Source organism: Vulpes vulpes, chromosome 1 (assembly GCF_048418805.1).
Source record: "Vulpes vulpes isolate BD-2025 chromosome 1, VulVul3, whole genome shotgun sequence".
Lineage (NCBI taxonomy): Eukaryota > Metazoa > Chordata > Mammalia > Carnivora > Canidae > Vulpes > Vulpes vulpes.
In genome coordinates this window covers 25,177,105-25,196,612 of record NC_132780.1, presented here as the reverse complement: position 1 = coordinate 25,196,612, position 19,508 = coordinate 25,177,105, and the positions used below count along the sequence as shown (strand labels likewise).

Genomic DNA, 19,508 nt, shown 5'->3' with positions numbered 1-19,508 from the left:
TGAGGGTGGTGAGCAGATGGGGGACAGGAGAGCAGGGCCGTAGTGGGGCAGTGGGATCTCCTCCTGGGGTCTTTTGTCTCCCAGTCTCTGCTCAGCTCACTGTCACCAGCTAAGCAGAAGCCCTCTCTGATGTGTGTGTGGGGGTCTGTGCCAGCGGGGTATACCAGGGGGGGCCATGAGGAGGGCCTCTCAGCCTGGGTCCCAGCCCCCACCGGCCCTGGACCTGTGGACTCCTGGCCCCACTGCCCTCCAGGTGTGGGTCACGGGCTGTCAGTAGGAACTGCTTTCCGCGTGAATACAAGTGTGTGTCCTCAACTGTTCATGCAGGGGGCCCCCAGGAAGGGGGAGCAGTACCCAGGAGTGTCCTTGAAGACCCAGGGACCCTGGCCAGTCCCCTTGCACTGCCACCACAGCATGGAGGCCGGAGGAGATGGTGTGGCCCAGAAATCCCGCCAGGGCCATGGTGTCCACCCCAGGGCGGTCATTCCTGCATGCACAGCGGGGCAGCGCCACCCCCCCAGCCTCCCTCATCTATCCCCGTGTCCGTCCTCTTGGGGACCATAGGATCCCCACAGTCCCTCCTGTTGTAGCGACCCCCGCACCGGGACTAGAAGATGCTCCTCCAACCAGAAGGCCAGAGGCCCCCACGCCAGGAGCCCCACAGGAGCTGAGGATCCCCGGGCTGGAGGCCCTGCCTCATCCTCCCTGGTGGGGAGGTGGAATGGTGACCGAAGCCCCAGAAGGCCCGCTCAGGCCCTTCCTTCGTGTGGGGGCCCCTGTCGGGCACAACCTGGACACCCCCAGGAAGGCAGCGCGGAGCCTTTCCCAACACAACCATCTTTATTCCCAATGTGCACACAGTGCCCAGGGGGCTGCCACCGGGCCCCTCCCTCCCTCCCTCTTCCCCTCCCTCCCTCCCTCCCTCCCTTTTCCTCTCCCTCTCTCCCTCCCTCCCTCCCTCCTTCCCTCCCTTTCTCTCTGCCCCCCTGGGCAGGACCAGCCCAGGTGAGGAGGCCTCTCAAGGTTGCAGGGAGCCCCAGGCAGGGGCAGAGGGCACCCCCCCCCTACTGGCTGCAGTGGCGCTTCCTCCTGCTCCCCATCGGAAAGGGGTCACACCTTCTCTTTGGAGGCTGTGAGGGGTGAAGCGGCCCCACGGCCTTGGCCTTGGCCTTGGCCGAATGCCCAGAGCCCCTGAGGTGGGCCCCAGGGAGGGGCGTCTTCCCTGCAGGGTCTGGGCCCCCCCACAGAGCCCGCTTCCAGGACTTGGGGGCCAGGGGAGCGGCGGGGCCCAGACCTCTCCTCTGGGGAGACGGGGTCCTCCGCCGTGCGGGGTTGGGGAGGTGGCGGTCGGGCGTGGGACTCTGGGAGAACTCCCAGGGCAGCAGGCTGTGCTGCAAGGCCAGGAGGAAGGCCAGGCTGGGCAGCTCCTCGTCCTCACTGGAGCCGACCATGGCCCCCCCAGGGTCCCGGGAGGGAGGGGCCTCCCTGAGAACGGGGGCTCCCCGGGAGCCGGGGCCAAGGGAGGCGCACCTCTGACCCTGGGGAGGGGAGGGGGGCCGTGCGGCCCACGGCGCAGGGGGCTCTGGTCGTCCCGGGGAGCCAGCAAAGGCTCTGGGCCTGGACAGGTGCGTGTGCGCGCGGCTTTGCCTCTGGGGTTCCTGGCCGGCCGTCTCCGGGGCGCAGGCTCCGTCGCCCGCCCCCAGCTGGGCACCCGCCTCACACTCAGGACCGGAGCCCCACCCGGCTGTGCAGTGATGCGGGGGGGTCCGCACGCCAGCCTCCACCTTCAAGGCCACCAGTCTTTTCTCCACCAGCTGGAAGGAAGGAGGTGATGGTGGCCACACAGGTGTGAGGGGGGAGGGGGGACGGTGGCATGGGGGGGAGAGGGAGGGGGGCCCTGGGGGCTGTGGCTCTCCTGACATCCTCCTGGTCCCCTCCCTCCCAGTCACCGGGTCCCCTCTCTCCCCAGGCTCATCTGGTCCCCTCCCTCCCGTGGCTCACCTGGTGCCCTCCCTCCCCAGGCTCACCTCTGCAAGGCTCAATCCTTCCTCCTGTTCCAGTTTCTCAGCGAGGGCCTGAAGGTCCAGCTGAGTTTCCGAGGAAAGCAATTCCGCCAGGAACGTAGGGTGGATGACTGCCTCCACCTGGGACAGAGGAATGGCGTGGGTAAGCTTGGCAGGAGCCCCTGGGGCCAGGATGTGCTGCAGGAACCCTGGAAGGTGCGGATCCCCCCATTCTTCTCCAAAGGCCGGATGATTTAACATCGCAGTCAGTGGATACAGGCATGCACACACACACCCCCAAACTGGTGTGCACACAGACATAAAGGCACACACACAAGTACATACCCACACACCTGCACGCCCACCTGCATGCACACAGGTACACACACGCACGCACACATAGGCACACGTGCACGAACACACATGCATGCAAACACACAGTATACACACATGCCTGCATGGACACACACAGGCATACACACGCACGCACAGGCACACAGACAAGCACACACGCAGCTCAGGAACACAGAACGGAGCTTTGTGTCAGAGGTCTGGGCGCAGCCCCGATCCCCGTGTTGGAGGCCAATCCGGGAACCTTCTAGACAGCAGGCTGCTGGCCAACCCACCTTGGTGATGAAGTCTTCCTGGGAACACAGCTGGTCAATGTAGCTCAGGAGACCCGGGTCCTCGTCCCACTGTGGCTCCTTTCTGTCCTCATCCCGTTCAGCCACTGGGCCCCCCGGGGCAGAGAGGGCAGTCCCCAGCAGCCTGTCCATGATGTCCATGTACTCTCTCACGGCCTCAGGGGGGATCTCCTTGGGCGCCTTGTTGTCTCGGGGCCGCCGGGGTCTGTGTGGCTGCCGGCGGGATGGCTTGGCCCTGGAACCCGCCTTCCTGGGAATGCACGCTGAGACAGAGCAGGAAGGAGGAAGGGGGCGTGAGGGGCTCCAGCAGCGCCTTGGGAGGGCAGCGGGGTGGGGGGCCCAGAGGTAAGTGGGGGGGGCGGGACCACCTGAGACCACAGCCCCCGTGGGACGGGGGACGGGAGGGAGGAGCATCTGAGAGCCATACGGGGAGTGGGTGTGACCCCCCCCAACGCTCCGTGGGTCTCCCCACACAGCCCACGTCCCAGGCAGACTTGCTGGAGGGACCCCTACGGGAGGGGGGACAGGAGAAGTTCTCCAGGTTGGGACCCGTCCTGACACAGGGCGCTGAGACTCCAGGCTCTCTGTGGCCACGTCCACGTGAGGGAGAAGACAGGCCCGGGGGACAGCGGCTGCCCCAGACCCTGCTGTGGCCACAGCTCCCATGGGAATGTGGGTCCGTACCTGGCTGTGGGGCCGTCCCTGGGGCCGGGGGCCCCCGCAGTTCAGGCTTCGGGGGGGCTGAAGGAGGCAGGCCCTGGGCCACCTTCACCCACTGCAACTTCTGAATCCGCATCTCCTCCTCCGCCTCAAACTCCATGAACCTGGAGGTGAGGAGGCCCAGCCACACTGAGGACGGGGCCCCGCCGGGGAGCCCCCTAAGTTGGCAGCAGGTGGAGGGACCAGGAGAGGAGGGGCCTGGAGGGGAGGCCGTGACCCCGGCCCCCAAGGAGGCAGTCAGCTGGATGTGCAGCCCCTCCCCCACGCTCCCTCGCAGGGAGTCCGACCATGCGGGAACTTGGGGTCACCCCCCATTCCCAGGCCAGCTGGTGGAAGGAGGGGTGAGTCAAGAGCAGGGGAGGGTGGGATCCAGGAAGGGAGGTGAGGGGGCCCCACTGGGACGAGCTCCGGCACCCCTTGACCCTGGCCTGGGCCTGGACTGCCCCCCAGCCCTGGGCAGGGGACCCTGACTCACTTTCCCGCCATCTCGTAGTAGATAAGCCGGTCGAAGTTGCTTTTGCTCTGCCACTCCTGCACGGCCCGCCACACGCCCTCCTCCAGCGTCATCGCGGGCTTCAGGCGGGCCAGGGTCCGCAGCACCGGGCTGCAAGCCATGGGGTCAGGGCTCAGGGCTCCATGGCATCCAGGCCCCGCCCGCAGGACAGCAGAGCGCACCCCCACCCACGCACGTGGCCCAGAGCTGGCAGGTGACTGCACGAAGCAGCCATCCCGGCCGGCCCCGCCCGCACCCCTGCCCGGGAACACAGCTGACCATCCCCTGGCCCCCTTGGCAGGGATGCCGGGCTGGGCTCGGGGCTCGTTCCTCCTGGCCTCTGCCTTTCACAACAACAGTCCTGACATTCCGGGGCCAGACCAGGAGCCCCGTCCTCAGAGGGAAGGGCCGTCCCCCTGAGTTCAGGAGGGACCCAGAGGCCACAGAGAGGCAGGCCGGTGCCAGTCCCTGAGGAGGGACCCCACGCCCTGACCCCTCCCAAGCCTGGGCCTCCCCTTCCTACTGCCATCCTCTGGGACATCGAGGGTGGGGCTGCATGTGGCCTCTGCAGGGCCTGGTGGCCGATACCACCTGATGGGCCATCCCCTCCACATGAGAGGCCCCATCCTGTGTTCCCAGGAGACAGGACTAGAGAGGCCCGGCTCCCTAACCCTGGCTCCTCCTCTCTTGTGGGGCCCTCTCTGCCCCCGAGGCCCCAGCCAATGGCACCGTGAGGCCCATGGAAGGTCAAGGTTAAGTGGGCTAGGCTCCCCGGGGGTTGGGGGTCCGCTGAGATGGTCACCCGACCAGAGGTGCCTCCCCGGAGTGGCCCCCCCTCACGCCTTGCCCGCCACGCATTGTCCCAGGTCCCCCGGCGGGGGGGATGCCACGGGCCCCCGGTACTCACATGAGAAAGCAGGACAGAGCTTCGGCGTCGGGGCTCTGTGGCAGGTGCCTGCGGGCCAGGGACTTGAAGCGCTGCCAGCGCCTGAAGTTCTCATAAACGCTCCTGGGGTTACAGGAGTCCTTGGGCGACACAGCGCTCGGGTTGCTGGCTCCGCTGCCCTCCCTGCCAGCCCCGGGGGGCGGCGGCCCGGTGTTTACGAAGTGCTCCAGGGCGCTTAGCGGGGCCGCTGGTGGCAGAGCCGCAGCCAGAGGGCCTGGGGCTGAGATTCCCTGGCCGACCTGGGAGCCCCCAAAGGCCGAGGCGGGTACGCCGGGTACCATCACAGAGGCCGCCAAGAACACGGGTGTGGGACACGCAGCGCCCCCACAGAGTGCCCCCGCCGAGTTCCAGGTGGGGGGGGCCTGGGTCAGGACGATGTTCTGAGTCTGGAGGGGCTCCAAGGACCCCTGTTCTGACCCGACCTGCACAATGACGTTGCAGGTCCCGGGGCCCCCAGGGCCGTGGCCAGCGTCTCCTGCCACCAGCGGGATGCTGGGGAAGGATGGCAGCTCCAGGGGGCCACTGGGGGGGAAGGGCCGGTTCAGGAGGGGCGGCGGGGGCAGCGCCCAGGAGGACTGGTGGGGTATGCCGTGAGCGGGTGCGGGAAACGGCTGGGATGGGAAAGGAGACGCAAAGGCGCCCATGTCCGTGGCCACGTGGGGCCGCAGCACTGGAAACGCTGTGGACAGAAGGAAAGGGCGATGGAGTCAGGGAGGGGCAGCCGGCTCCGAGGGCCCTGGGCCCCTGGGTCCCCGGGGGCAGAGCAGGGACCCTCCCACGAGGGGACTCTATAGGGAGGATGTGCAGCCCCTTTCCCCTGCCCCCTGGGAGGGAAGACCACACCTTTCCGGGCTCGGGCCTCCAGCGGGGAATGACCCTCCCACCCACCAAGACAGCCGGCCTGCCCACGAGAGGCAGCCTCGGGGACCCTGACTCTGACCCCCGCAGCCCAGCAAGCTCCCCTTCCTCCACCTCACCCCACCCACAGCCCGGTCCAGCGTCACAGTTGGATCCCAGGGATTTGAGGCCCGCCCAGATCTGCCCCATCCACCCGCCTACAGCCTTACCTCCTCCTGTTGCCATCCCCCCAGCAGGGCTGCTGCCGCAGGGCAGCCTCCACAGCCAGAGGAGTCCCGTGCAGGACCCACCCTGTGACCTGCTGCAGCAGACGCTCAGGATGCAGGTTGAGGAGTGAAAAGTTTGAATTTAAACGGGTAGAATGTAGGACTCAGGACATTCTGCCCGGGGGAGGGGCGGAGGGCCAGGCCCCGGGTGGGGGTGGGGAGACATTCCGGAGCCAGGCTCTGGCAGGTAGGCAAGAACCCTGAGTTCTTTTCAAATGATACCGGGGCACCCTGCCGGGGGTGGGCCTTCCCGGGCAACGGGGAAGGCTGTGCTCCACATTCACAGCACCACGTGTGCCTCGGTGCCCTCCCTGCTCCCAGTCGGGGTCCACGAACCCAGGCTGGAGTCCCTGCGGCCACTCCGCTTCCTACCTGGCTCCTGACTTACTTCAACAGGGGCTGGACCGTCTGAACCCAGTTTGGAACACAGGCCCTGATTACGAAGGACACGGGGCCCCGAGGGTGTCAAATCAGCCTTGTGTCAGCAGGTACCGCAGGTGTAGCTGCAGGTCGGCCTCCAGCCCCGGGCCGTGTGCCCACCGCCCTGAGGTGTCAGGGGCTGTGCGGCTGCAGTGGGACCAGCCAGCCTCCCTGTGAGCCCCTGGGCGGGAAGGCCCGTCTCTTAAGGGGATGCACAGCCTCCACACAGGAGATCCCACATCACTAGGTTCTGTTCCCCGGCTTATGATGCTGTTGTCAGATGTTGATTTTTAACCTCTTTAATTATTTTAGTGTAAAATTTCAAGCCAGCAATACCCAATACCTTTGTTTGGTTCAAAGTCAAACTGTACATCGTGGAAGGACTGTGACGCCTCTTCCTCCCGCCTCTTCCTCCTGGCAACGCAGCCCCTTTCTCCCAGGAAACCAGTGTCACCTGGTCCTTTAAATCTTGAGAGACATGTAGGATGTGGCTAAAAGTAAATGCAACTATTTCTGCTTTTTTGACACCCGAAAGCATATTTCTCTCTGGTTAAACGTTGACACAGGTTCCCAAATATGTTTCGCATGCACAGTGATTGTCTTTGTTCTGCTACTGTGGCTCTTCTCCGTATTCCTGGAGGTTAGATCGTAGAAGCAGCAGCGCTCCCATCCTTTACAATTCAGAGGACCCTGTAGAATAGGGCGGCCAGATTTAGCAAATAAAAATAACGGACACTCAGTTGAATTGGAATTTTACATAAACAGGGCATCAGCTATTTCCACAACTGTGTCTCATGCAGCATTATTGATATACTCTGAGTGCAAATCTGTTCCTCCTCTATCTAATTTTGCGTTTAGCTGGGCTTTGTATTATATCGGCATCTGCACCAGGAAGGTGTAAGGTATTCAGCTCTTCCTGGTCACGAAGAGACCTCGGCACGTCCTATGTCACTGCCGGTCTAGGCTCAGTGGGGCTAACTACTGAAATAAGGGACAGGAAATCTTCCTCTTCCTGACATTAAAGGACATAAAAACACCCTCTAGCCCTGTTTTTCTAGGTGTTAGAATCAGTACCTGTGAAATGGTTGTGCGCCTTGAGTCAAAGCCAGGAACGTATCCCTTCCCCAGCACCAGCCTCCTCTCAGCCAGTCTGCCCTGGTAGCCCTGCTCACGGGCCCGCGGATTCCCCGTCTGCGTGACAGACCCTGCTCCCGCAATCCAGGCTCAACTGCATGTGGAGTCACGGTATCACCTCAGGAACCATCGCATTGATGCGTGTTTTCATGTTGCACATCACCGTCAGCTTCTCAAGGACACAATGAGATGAAGGAGCGTTGGTGTTTTGTTTGTGAGACGACGGCTGTTAGGGATTGGCCGAGGGTGACGAGGTGTGCGACCTTCAGAGGCTGCACCCAAGTGTGTTGGGAGAGCAGCTTCACTCCCGCTGTCCCGGGGGCAGAGCTCCTATGGCGGCAGGGTGTTGGGGAAGGAGAGGGCGGTTCAGAGGGAGGGCAGGCTCCACACTGGGCAGGCCCTGAACAAGACTCCTGAGAAGGGGCTGAAACCGTTCCTTGTCCCTGCAAAGGAAAGTTGACTCCGGAGGGCAGGGATGTGTGAACACGTGACAGGGGCCGTCCTGCAGGGGAGGGTGGTGGACTGGGAGTCCCGGGCCTGGGGTTCCTCCGCACCCCCACCCTGTGCTACAGTTGTGTAAGAAAGTATTTTCTCAATTCCCGTCCAACTTCCTCATGGTTTCTCGGTGTTCCCCCCGCTCGCACCCTGACAGGGGCCAGGGAGTATTTACAGAGTACTTCCGGAGCGTCCGAGTCATCGACCGGCCACCCGAGGGAGTGAGCCGCACGGCGGGGCCCTCTGGGACACATCCCAGGCCGTGCACACCGCGCAGCCCAAAAGGCCCTCCACGCGCACCCCTCTGTCTACCCCCTCTTCCTCGACGTTCGTTGGGGACACGAGCTGAGAGCAATTCAAGCAAATCACAGTGAACTTTATTTCAAAAGTCCCTGTTGGGGACTGAAACAATAAACAACCTGGGGACGCTTCTCAGGCCTTGAACTTTCATCACGGGAAGCCGGAAACGGTCTTCGACCAACAACCTCCCATTAGAGAGATGTAGAGGCAAAATGTTGCACTCAGGCACTCGAGCAAGCAGTGTCCTTTTTACTCCCCCCCCCCGCCCCCCCCATCCAGGAATTCGACCAACTCTTTAGAAGATTCTCACTCATGGCTCAGATGCACACTCTGAATGAGCCGTCTTGGGGCCACTGATAGAAACATGACACTTGGAAACATTATCTGGTCTCAAATCTGCCGTCGGTTCGGTACCACTTGGAACTCCCTAGAGTCCAGCAGCAGATGCAGGCAAATTAGCCCCAGCGTAATTGGGGAGGACTCGTGGTAGAGAGAGTGACAGAAATCTCTGGACCCTGATCTCTGAGCATTCCTGCAGTGACCTCTGAGAATAAACCACCTCTGGACAGGGGTCACGGGTCTGAGAAGAGGGATGACCTCCCAGCCATCACAGAACACGGGTAGCTGGGGAGACACCGGGCTTGAGCGCTGGGGAGTCTCCCTTCCGTGCACTTGGAGGTGTGTGGTGTGAGGTTAGGAGGTTTGCGGTGCCAGGAAATAGCCCTCATCTCCCAAGGCACCAGCAAGAGCTGTGACGACGGAAGCTTCTTCCACAAATATTAAAAAGTTGAGGGATCCCTGGGTGGCACAGCGGTTTGGCGCCCGCCTTTGGCCCAGGGCGCGATCCTGGAGATCCGGGATCGAATCCCACATCGGGCTCCTGGTGCATGGAGCCTGCTTCTCCCTCTGCCTGTGTCTCTGCCTCTCTCTCTCTCTCTCTCTCTCTGTGACTATCATAAATAAATAAAAATTAAAAAAAATAAAAAGTTGAGTCATTTTCTACTGCCACTGAACATTCGGGTATTCCAACAGAAGAGGGAGCGAGCTCCAGACTGCTGCTGAGCCACCTACAATATCCCCAGGAGCGCCCCGTGGGCACCCGCGGTGTAAGGACGGCCTTCCAGGAACCCTGGAGGGTGCACAGCCCGGGAACAGCCGCACAGGGGACCCTGGCGGGTGCACAGCCGAGGACCAGCTGCACCGGGGACCCTGGCGGGTGCACACCCGAGGACCAGCTGCACCAGGACCTTACCAGGTGCACAGTCCGGGAGCAGCCGCACCAGGGACCCCGGCAGGTGCACAGTCTGGGAACAGCCGCACAGGGGACCCTGGCAGGTGCACAGCTGAGGACCAGCCCACCGGGAACCCTCGGCTAACAGGCTGCGTCGGTGGATGCGGGAGGACCCCTGCGAGTGCTCCGGGTCTGGATCCTCCGCCAGCACAGGGCCTCCGTGGAACCTCGGGGCTCGGGGGCGGGGGCGCGGCGGGTGCAGGGCACCTGCAGCAGGACGCGGGGCGGCCGCTGAGCCGCACTGTCCACACGCGAGGCCTCGGGCTCAGGGGCACTTGGCCGCGTCCTCAGGACGGTTACAGAGGGCACGTGTAGGACGTGATGACCGCGAGGGCTCCCTTCCCCGGCCACAAGGAGTGCGGGGCGCCCGAGTCCCGGCGCTGCCCCCGAGGCGCCCTGACTCTCCGGCTTGGCCTCTCCCGCAGGGACTTCTGGGCGCGCCCCGCACGTGCCCCGCGCCTGCCCGCATGCGCACGCGCACGCGCACCGGGGACGGGGCTCCTGGGCCCTGGACCCGCCCCCAACGGCTCCCGGCGTCCGTTAGTCGGTTCGTTGTGGGGGGAGGCGCGCATGCGTGGGCGGTGGGCGGGTCCTAACGGCGCGGGGCGCGGGGCGCGGGGCGCGGGGCGCGGGCGGCCTCGGGCTCCCGCGGTGGAAAACGGAGGCCGGGCGTGCTCCTGGGCTCTCGGGGGTAGCTGCCGAGGGCGGTGTTCCCTGCGCGGGTGTGTCGGCGCGGGTGGTGTGGCCCTCTGCGCTGGCGGCGTGGACGGGCCGGGACCGACTCTCTGGAGGTTCACGGTGTGCGCGCCTGGACCCCGCGGGGCTGAGGCCGGTTCCTGGGGTCGGCGGCGGGACCCGGGGCGGCCCGGGGGTCTGGGGTCACCGCTCAGGAGTTGGGGTCCCTGCTCAGGGGTGCGGGTCAGCGTTCAGGGGCCCGGGGCAGCTCGTGGGTCTGGGGTCACCGCTCAGGAGTTGGGGTCCCTGCTCAGGGGTGGGTGTTGGGTGTTCAGGGGCCCGGGGGGGGCCCGCGGGTCTGGGGTCCCTGCTCAGGTGTGTGGTCAGCGTTCAGGGGCCCGGGGCAGCTCGTGGTTCTGCGGTCACCGCTCAGGAGTTGGGGTCCCTGCTCAGGGGTGGGGGTCAGCGTTCAGGAGTTGGGGCGGCCCCCGGGTCTGGGGTCACCGCTCAGGAGTTGGGGTCCCTGCTCAGGGGTGGGGGTCAGCGTTCAGGGGCCGGGGGCAGCTCGTGGGTCTGGGGTCACCGCTCAGGAGTCTGGGGTCCTTGCTCAGGTGTGGGGGTCAGCATTCAGGGGCCTGGGTGGCCCGCGGGTCCGGGGTCTCTGCTCAGGGGTTTGGGGTCCTTGCTCAGTGGTTGGTGGTCAGTGTTCAGGGGTCAGGGCGGCCCGGGTGTCTGAGGTCATCGCTCAGGAGTCTGGGGTCACAGCTCAGGGGTTTGGGGTCCTGGCTCAGTGGTGTGTGGTCAGGGGGGCCGCGTGTCTGCGGTCACCGCTTAGGGGTTGGGGTCTCCCTTTAGAGGCCTTGGGGGTCTGTGGGTCTTGCATGTATGGGTCCACCCTTGGGACCTGAGGAGCTCACGTTTCTGAGGTCTGTGTTTGGGGATTTTGGGCCTTAGGGGGCCTTTGGGTCTGTGGTCCAGACGTCCTCGGGTTGGGGGTCCTGGGTTGCGCTCAGGGTCTCTTGTCAGCGCTCCGTGGTTGGGGTCTACCTTTGTGGGTCTCGAGGGCCGTAGGACATCGGGTTGGGGATCTGCTCTCAGGGGCCTGGGGAGCCTGCACCTCTGGGGTCATTCGGGCATGTGGGTGCTTGTGGGAATGGAGTCTGCACCCGGCTTTGGGGTCTCAGGCACCCCCGGTCTGGGGTCTGCGTTTGGGGGTCTGGGGGGTCCTCGGGCCTGGATTTAGCCCTTGGGAGTCTTGGATTTGCGCCCAGGGTTCTGGGTTCTCCCGTAGCCCACAGGTCCTCCTCTGTGTCTCAGTGTCATGATCCGCGGGACCTGGTGTGGTGGGTGGGGGGAACCTGGGGGGCGGTGGGGCAAGCCATGGGGGTTCCGCTGTGACCATAGGGCTGCAAGGGGAGTGGAGCACAGGTGGGGCTCGAAGGCACTGTCAGGTGGGAATTGGTAGGTGCATTCTGTGATGAGGGGGCGGGTGTAGAGCCTGTGCATGTGAAAGCCAGTTGAGGGTTGTTTTGGAGGGAGTTAAGAGGTCAGAGTGCATATGGACTCAAGGAGTTGGTGGTTCGCTGTTTGGGGGGAGTATGATGCGTGTGGATTTCCCCCCATGACTTGGGGACCTGTGTGAGTAACGGCAAATTCGGGAAGATTGTGTGTATGTGAGGAGGGGCGTGTTTGGAGAGGTGCCCGCCTGTATTCGTTTAGGTATACTGGTTTTGTATATTTGGGCGATGTAGGGGGATCATTTGTGTATTAAGAGCATGTTGTATGGTTCTGTGTATTCCATTTTCTGATTGTCAGGAGCCCTGTTTGTATTTTGGTGTGCAGAGGGAAAGCCAGTGACTATTTTATGGCACTGGCAGATGCTTCATATGCCAGTGTGATGTGGTTTTTGTATGAATCTGTATCATCCAAGATGGAAGAGTTGATTCTGTGTGAGAATTCAGGAGTGTGAGGTCATGTAGGTGCAGGTCATGTGGTGTTATAGGTGTATGTGAAACAGGGTGTGGGTATTGTTAGCATAGTTGTGTACCGGATTATTGTAGGTATAATTGGGACTTGTGGAGGGGTGTGTGTCTTTATTCGAGGGGCATGGTCATTTGAAGGAGTATTTGCTGGGGCCATGTGTTTGTACTTTTAGTAGGGAGCCATTAGACTTATGTATTTTGGGAAGTGAGTAGGTATGTATCTGATGGGGAGATAGAACTCTGTTTATAGGGGAGTGGGAGAATTATATTTCTATGTATTAGAGGTATATGATATGGTTATTAGTATTTGCAGACGTGAGAGCTGGCTGCTACTCATCAGGGACAGTTTGGCATTTGGAAGTTGCTTCATGAATGGATTGCTGGAGATGTTCCTATGTGTCTTGTGTATATAGGCTGGTTTGTGTATATATATCCATCACCAACTGCATGAATTATCAAAGTTTATTCATAGGGCATGAAGTTGTTAGGAGTATTTAAAGCGTATTTCTTTGGATAATACTAGTGTGTTTCTATATGTGTCTGATAGGTCAGAATGAGGATAAAAATGTTCATGTATGTTCAGGAGAATGATATGTGTGTATATATGAGTGTATGTATAGACATGTATTTTTTTTTGTGTGTGTGTGTGTATCTGGGGTGTGAGTTGAGTTTCTTCTCAGGGTACAGGTGGACTGTGTGCACATATTTGCATGGAAGGGGATGGGGTGTGCTGGAACTGGCTCATACTAACTTGGGAAGGTCAGTGGCGCATATCTATTCTAATTCTGTTTAGTGATGTTAGATAGGTAGTTTGAAATTAGTCATGCTGGGAATATTTATACCAAGTAAAAACCTCAAATGAAAGTCTTTCCCACCTTCGTCTGAGAGCATTTATTAAGCATTTACCAGCACAACACTGGTGTATTTGTGTCTGTCTGAAGCAGGCACCATTGGGTGTGTATATGGGTGTCTCTGAATTGTGAATGGGGCATCCAGAGCTTTGGGTCCTTGTGTGTGTGCATTGACTCTGGTCGTTTTGAACCATTGCATTACTCCTAATCAGGCTGGCCTCTTCTTTAAGGCCAAAGAACCCCCATAAATTTGATGATTTCCAGTTCTTCATGCAGATAGGTTCAGAGGCATCTGTATGTTAGGCAAGTGGACACTCCTCCAGCATTTATGGTCTTGGCATTTGGGTCCCAAGATGGATAGGCCTGGTGGACTCTGGCTGTGCAGAGCAGAACTTTTGCAAGTATGTTGGGTGACACGTGTCAGGTTGTGTGACAGACAGTATTCAGAACATTGTAGGGATTCCTAGACAGAAGGCCAGAGGGCATGCTCTCCCAGGCAACCCCTTGCAAGTCACCTTGGCAGCTATAGGTATAGCTCTCTTTTCTGGAACATGATTGGTAGGCAAGGACACCCTCCACACAGGGTCCAGGAGGTAAGAGTCTGCAGAATCACGTGCCCAGGGTGGTGGGGAGTATTAGGGATCACTAGTTCTCCACCAGCCTGCCTCAGTGGAAACCTGAGTCCTCAGGGCTGGGCAGGACCTCTAGGGGTCAGTGAGCTGACAAGGCCGGAGGTGGAGAGGCTTTGTCCATGAGTAAGGGCTGGGGGCTGAGACCACAGGCTGGGATGTTCTGGTCTGGGTAGGTATGGCGTTGATGTTCCCGACCCATTAGAAATGCTCTCCTTTCTCTCCTGAAGGTTCAAGATGCTCCTAGGACTGGGAAGCTCATCACAGTTTCATGTTTCTCTGAGGGGATGACCCTCTCTCTCTGTCCATGTGGAGCTGCAAACCCACCAGAGGGAGCCATGTGATTCATATGGTCACCAGCTGACCACATAGCTGCCTCCTGCCTCCCACCTCCCTTGGACAACCCACCCAGCATTTCTGGGCCTTCGTTATGGTGAGTCTCCTACTGGCCTTTTCTCCCTCATGGTGAATCTCTTTCCTCAGGGAAAGGTGCCATCATCACCTCCTTGAACCGCCTCTCTTCGTACAAGTGGATTCCTAGTGACTCTGTCTCCTTCATAAACTGTCCCCAATAAAATGACAGGACTGTGTACTAATCATACATCTCAGGTCACAGAAAGCAGGATATCGGGAGCAGGACAGTTAGCACTGAGTACTTATAGGTGCTTGGAGCGGAGGTCACTACCTTTTTGTGGGCTCAGCTTTTGAGTGGTTACTTGTAAAGCAAAGTGGGAGCTTCGGGTCAGAATTCTGAGCTCAGGTCTTTGTGGAAACATCCACACTGGGTATGAGCAGGTTGTCATGCTGTAAGCCGTGTAGACAGCACCTCTCGTCATGAGGTTGGAGCTCTGTGTACATGTGTGTGCCAGTGAGGTGCAGGGTGTGTACACGCTGGGCTTGTGTGAGTTCCTGTGAATATTTATGGTCTTGTGGGACGTTGATGTGGGTGTGTGGAGTGTATATCGCACAGGTTGAGTTGTGGTGTGAGTTCAGAGTGTTTAATGAGTCATTATATGTTTGAGGATTGGGGGTTGCTTAGGTATATGTGTTTGGGGCATGAAAGGTTGCAGGTGTGTGTATTTATGTAAGGTATCTAGGAATTTGATGAATTTTAAAGTGTTCTTGTGTATTTTGAGGGGCTTGAGGTGTTGGAGATACATATATAGGCAAATGGATATATATAGGCAAGTGTGTATATATATATATATTCATTCAGGTTTAAGATGATCTGATGAGTACTTTTCTTTCTGGAGACCTTGGTTGGGGACGGGTTGGAAGGATTGTTGTGTGTGTGTGTATTTCATGTTTGGAAGGAGGTTGGGGAGAAAACATGAATCAGGATAAACGGGTATGGGGGGATCCTGTGGGTCTATGTTTGAGGTATGGGGTGGTTTGGCATAATAAGAATGTGTAGGGATCGCGTATGTGTGATTTGGGGGCAATGAGAGCTGTGAGTATACAGTTGGTGTGGCATGGCGTGTGTGAGTGTGTGTGTGGCTGGATCTGCATTTTGAGACTCTTGTGAATATGCGTATATGCATTTGAGAAGATGCAAGGTCATGTGTTTTAATGCTTTGTGTGTTAGATTTGTGTGTTTGAGGCTTCAGCACTATATGTGTACTCACCTATCTTGTCAGGGTAAGAATTTAGGGAGTGGAGAGACTTGGGAGATTTGGGTTGTCAGTGTATATAACTGTTGTGTTGTTGTTGTGTCTATAATTGGGGTGTTGTGAGCTGTGTGTCTATAATTGGGGAGGTGTAGACAGATGCTATTTATAGGTTCTCAAGAGGGAGACCGGTATGTGTTTGTATCAGGGTGGTGAGGTTATTGTTTGTTTTGGGGAGTATGTAGGAGAACGTAGGAAACCCCATGTGTGTCTGTTTGATGGTATTTATGTGTTTGAGCTTTGGAGGCGTTGTACATATGTGGACATTCACACTCCAGTATATTTGGGAGTAGGGGATCGTGTTTAATATTAAGTATGTGAGTTTGGTTTTAATGTAGTCCATTATTGTTGGAGATTTGTGTGATTGATGGGGGAATGATGTGGGGGAATGGATTTTTGTGGTCTATGAGGATGTGTGTGTTTAAGTGTTTTATTAGTGGGGTATGATTGGGAGTGCATTTTTGTATCAAGACCATAGCTGTAATTTTATTGGGATTGGGGGTGTATGTCTGCTTGGGGCACGAGGGTTCTGGGTACACAACCAGGCATCTGATAGGTAGAGAGTTTGTGTGTTTGAGGATGTGTGGAGCTCCATGGGGCTGTGTGATAGTGGCTCACCATGACTTGGTGGAAAGGGTTTTGGCCTGGGAGGGACCTGGGGCATATTGATGACTGTGAGAGCCTGACCCTTGTTTGTTATGATCTGTTGTTCACACTCATGTTGTCTCTTCTTTAGGGCAGCCATTCCCCTAGGATGGTCTGTGGTCCTCTTACGCTTACCTGGACAGGTCTGGGAATATCACATCTGCTGGTGGCTGGATGCAGGGTGGGGCTGACACCCCATACGAGTGGGTATCCTGTCCTCAGTGGGGTGGTTAGGAGATCAGGGTTTCTCCTCCAGGGCATCACATTTGATCAGTCCTCTCCAGAATGTGCGAACGGAGCTGACCCATTGGATAGACTCTGCCAGGAGAGTAGTAGACCTGAGGACAGTTCCCAAGAGAGAAATCTGGTTTCTTCCTTGAGTGGCTCCCACTACAGGGCCCTTCTCAGGTCTGGCCCTGCTGACTGTCCTGCCTGCCCATATGTCCTACCGCACTGTGTCCTTGGGTCACACCAGCACGAGGCCCCCTGCATGTCAGTTCTCACTGTCCTTCCCCACTCTGCCCTGCTGCCCATCCCACTCTCTCCCCTGACACTGTGTGTGAGTCACCTCCTTCAGTGGGGGGGATCCCTCTTCCCCATGATCTCACACCACCTTCCTGCCTCTCGTTTCCCCTCCTTAGCACCCACTGCTCTCAGAACAAACTCCAGACTCCTCAGTGTCCTTCCCAGGCACCATGTGATCCAACCCCCTCTCACTGCCTGCCCCTCTGCCCTTGGTCATGACCCCCCAGTGCAGCAGCCTTCTTTCTGTTCTTGCAATGCACCTTGGGGCCTTAGCATTCTCTGTTTCCTCTTGCTAGAATGCTTCCAGAGCTCTTTAAGGAGTGCCTTCCTGACCGAGCTCTGCCCTGTTACTCCCTTGGCCCTCATCCTGCTTCAGTATCCTGCAGTATTGTGCTCGCTCAAGGCTAATGTGAGTATTGTATCCCTGGCAACTGGTAACCATTGGCTCATGAAAGACTCAGGCCATCCATGAGAGGATGAGCTTCACTGTCACTCTGTCAACAGGACCTGTGAGCCTGCTGCCTCCTGGCACACATGTTCTTTAAGGATGGGACCACTGAGTCTTCATTACCTCCTTCCAGGACACATCCAAGGCCTGACCACTGTCTGCTCCTATCACTGTCAGGCAGAATAAATTAAGCCAGGTAACACAGGACACAGGGCACCCTGCAAAGTTCCAAACACAAATGTCGTTCAGGGAAAAAGTAAACTCCTATGGCTCATAGTTCAAGTGCAATGAAACAGGCATGAAATATAAGTTAAAATAGACTGAGTGTAAAATTACAAGTGCCTGGTGATCTTTAGAATGCAGCATGTTTCCCGTGACCCAGATATTGACAGCCAAAACGGTTGAGGGAAGAGTAGACCCAGCGTGAGTGCCCAGCTGTGTTCATCAGGCTCCATAGAGAATGTAAATTTGCATCACTTAGTTTCTAGCAGGTGGGCAGCCCCGGTGGCACAGCGGTTTAGTGCTGCCTGCAGCCCGGGGTGTGATCCTGGAGACCCGGGATTGAGTCCCATGTTGGGCTCCCTGCATGGAGCCTGCTTCTCCCTCTGCCTGTGTCTCTGCCTCTCTAGAGCCTCTCTATTCTCTCTGAATAAATAAATCTTAAAAAAAAATAGTTTCTAGTAGGTACCAGGTACTATGAGGAATACTTTTATATTCATGCTTGCCGAATCCATAAAAAAACCCACTAGGTGGGTACATTATCGTTCCACTTCTCAGGTGTTAGAGGTGAGTGGTCATGACTAAGCACTTTGCATGTGCCAGAATATCAGCCATACTGGTTAACGCATCCCAACAAACTAAACATAACCCTTATCAATGCATCTGGATGCGATGTGGTGAAGATGCAAAATACATCCCAGTAGTAGATGAGCAGTGCGAAACACTCCCACCATTTTAACAGGTGTGAGGCAATATCTCATTGTGATTTTAATTTACATTTCCCTGACAATTAGTAATGTTGAACAACTTTTCCTATATTTGTTGGCCACTTGTAGGTCTTTGGAGAAAGGTCTATTCAAGTCCTTTGTCCATTTTTTTTTTTTTTTGAGTTCTTATTGTTGAGTTGAAGGAGATCCTCCTATTTTGGACATTAACCCCTTTTCAGATATGTAGCTTGCAAATTTTGTCTCTCATTACATAGGTTGCCTTTCATTTGTTGGTTTACTTTGCTGTGCAGAAGCTGGTTAGTTTGCGTATCCACTCATCTGTTTATACTTTTTTATTGCCATTACTTTAGGTGTCAGATCCAAACGTCATTGCCCAGACTAATGTTAAGAAGGATTTTTTAGAAGATTAAAAAAATATCGTTTGGCTCCTATATTTTATTTCTGGGCAATGACGTTTGGCTCCTATATTTTTATCTTATAGTTTCTGGTCTTAAGTCTTTTTTGTTCATTTTGAAATGAATTATGTAGATGAAGTTAGATAAAGGATCAGTTTCACTCTTGAGCATATGGTGATCCTTTTTCCCATCACTATTTATTAGAGGCTCTCCTTTCCCCATTTTGAGTTCTTGGAGTCCTTCTTGAAGATCACACTATAGATGGATTTATTTCTGAGCTCTTGGTTCTATTGATCTGTAGATCTGTAAGCCAGTGCTAATATATTGCAGCTTTGTAATATATTTTGAAATCAGGAAGTATGGTGCCTCTAGCTTTGTTCTTGTTTAAAATTATTTTGGCTATTCAGGATCTCTTGTGGTTTCATATGATTTTTTGGATTGTTCTATTTCTGTGAAAAATTCCATTGGGATTTTGGGACGCCTGGGTGGCTCAGCAGTTGAGCATCTGCTGTTGGCTCAGGTCATGATCCCGGGATTCAGGATTCAGTCCCACATTGGGCTCCTTGCATGGAGCTGGAGCCTGCTTCTCCCTCCGCCCCCCCATGACTAAATAAATAAAGCCTTTAAAAAAAAAAAGAATTCCATTGGTATTTTAATAGGGATTGTATTGGGGGCACCTGGGTGGCTCAGTTGGTTGAATGTCTGACTCTTGAATTTGGCTCAGGTCATGATCTTAGGGTCGTTGGATTGAGCCCCATGTCAGGCTCTGCTGGGCATGGAGCCTGCCTAAGATGCTCTCTCCCTCTCCTTTTGCCTTCCTCTCTCTTTCTCCCTAATAAAAAAAATAGGTATTTTATGGAGTATATAGTTCACTTTAGATAGTATGGGCATTTTAACAATATAAAGTCCTCCAATCCATGAATATGGGATGTCTTTCAATATTATCAGTGTGCCCTCATTAGCTACCTATACTTTACAGTTTACAGGTCTTTTACCTCTTAAGTTTGTTTATTCCTAAGCATTCTTTTTTTCATGCACAAGTTTATTTATTGAATTCAATGGCAGAGAGGTAAGTCTGTTTTAACACAGTGTAAAGGACTGGGTGCTAAGGGACAGGTTAACAGCCCTGGAAGGTAGGGCCAGTGGCAGATAGTAGAGGACTTAGGTCTCCAGC

The 19,508-nt window shown here is 56.8% G+C and overlaps 1 protein-coding gene across 2 annotated transcripts; it reads right to left on the bottom strand.

Annotated features, from left to right (window-relative positions):
* Positions 1–1,063: 1,063 nt before the first annotated feature.
* On the bottom strand, positions 1,064–16,259 carry LOC112908854 (NUT family member 2G). Of its 2 annotated transcripts, none has more exons than XM_072760773.1 (8): positions 16,155–16,259; positions 6,694–7,040; positions 4,768–5,485; positions 3,843–3,971; positions 3,332–3,471; positions 2,630–2,910; positions 2,028–2,144; positions 1,064–1,814 (listed from the first exon to the last, which is right to left on the bottom strand). In XM_072760773.1, the coding sequence occupies exons 3-8, from the start codon at positions 5,448–5,450 to the stop codon at positions 1,065–1,067; spliced, it is 2,100 nt and encodes a 699-aa protein (XP_072616874.1). In that variant the 5' UTR covers positions 5,451–5,485; positions 6,694–7,040; positions 16,155–16,259; the 3' UTR covers position 1,064. The 2 variants fall into 2 exon arrangements, with proteins under 2 accessions (XP_072616874.1, XP_025840252.1); XM_025984467.2 differs by lacking the exon at positions 16,155–16,259 and adding an exon at positions 7,425–8,546.
* Positions 16,260–19,508: the final 3,249 nt, after the last annotated feature.

Coding starts and splice junctions, on each gene's coding strand:
- LOC112908854 (XM_072760773.1), bottom strand. CDS start 5,450: ATGGGCGCCTTTGCGTCTCCTTTCCCATCCCAGCCGTTTCCCGCACCC. Junction 3,472..3,842: donor TACTACGAGATGGCGGGAAA/GTGAGTCAGGGT, acceptor CCTCACCTCCAG/GTTCATGGAGTTTGAGGCGG. Junction 1,815..2,027: donor AAGGATTGAGCCTTGCAGAG/GTGAGCCTGGGG, acceptor CCTTCCTTCCAG/CTGGTGGAGAAAAGACTGGT.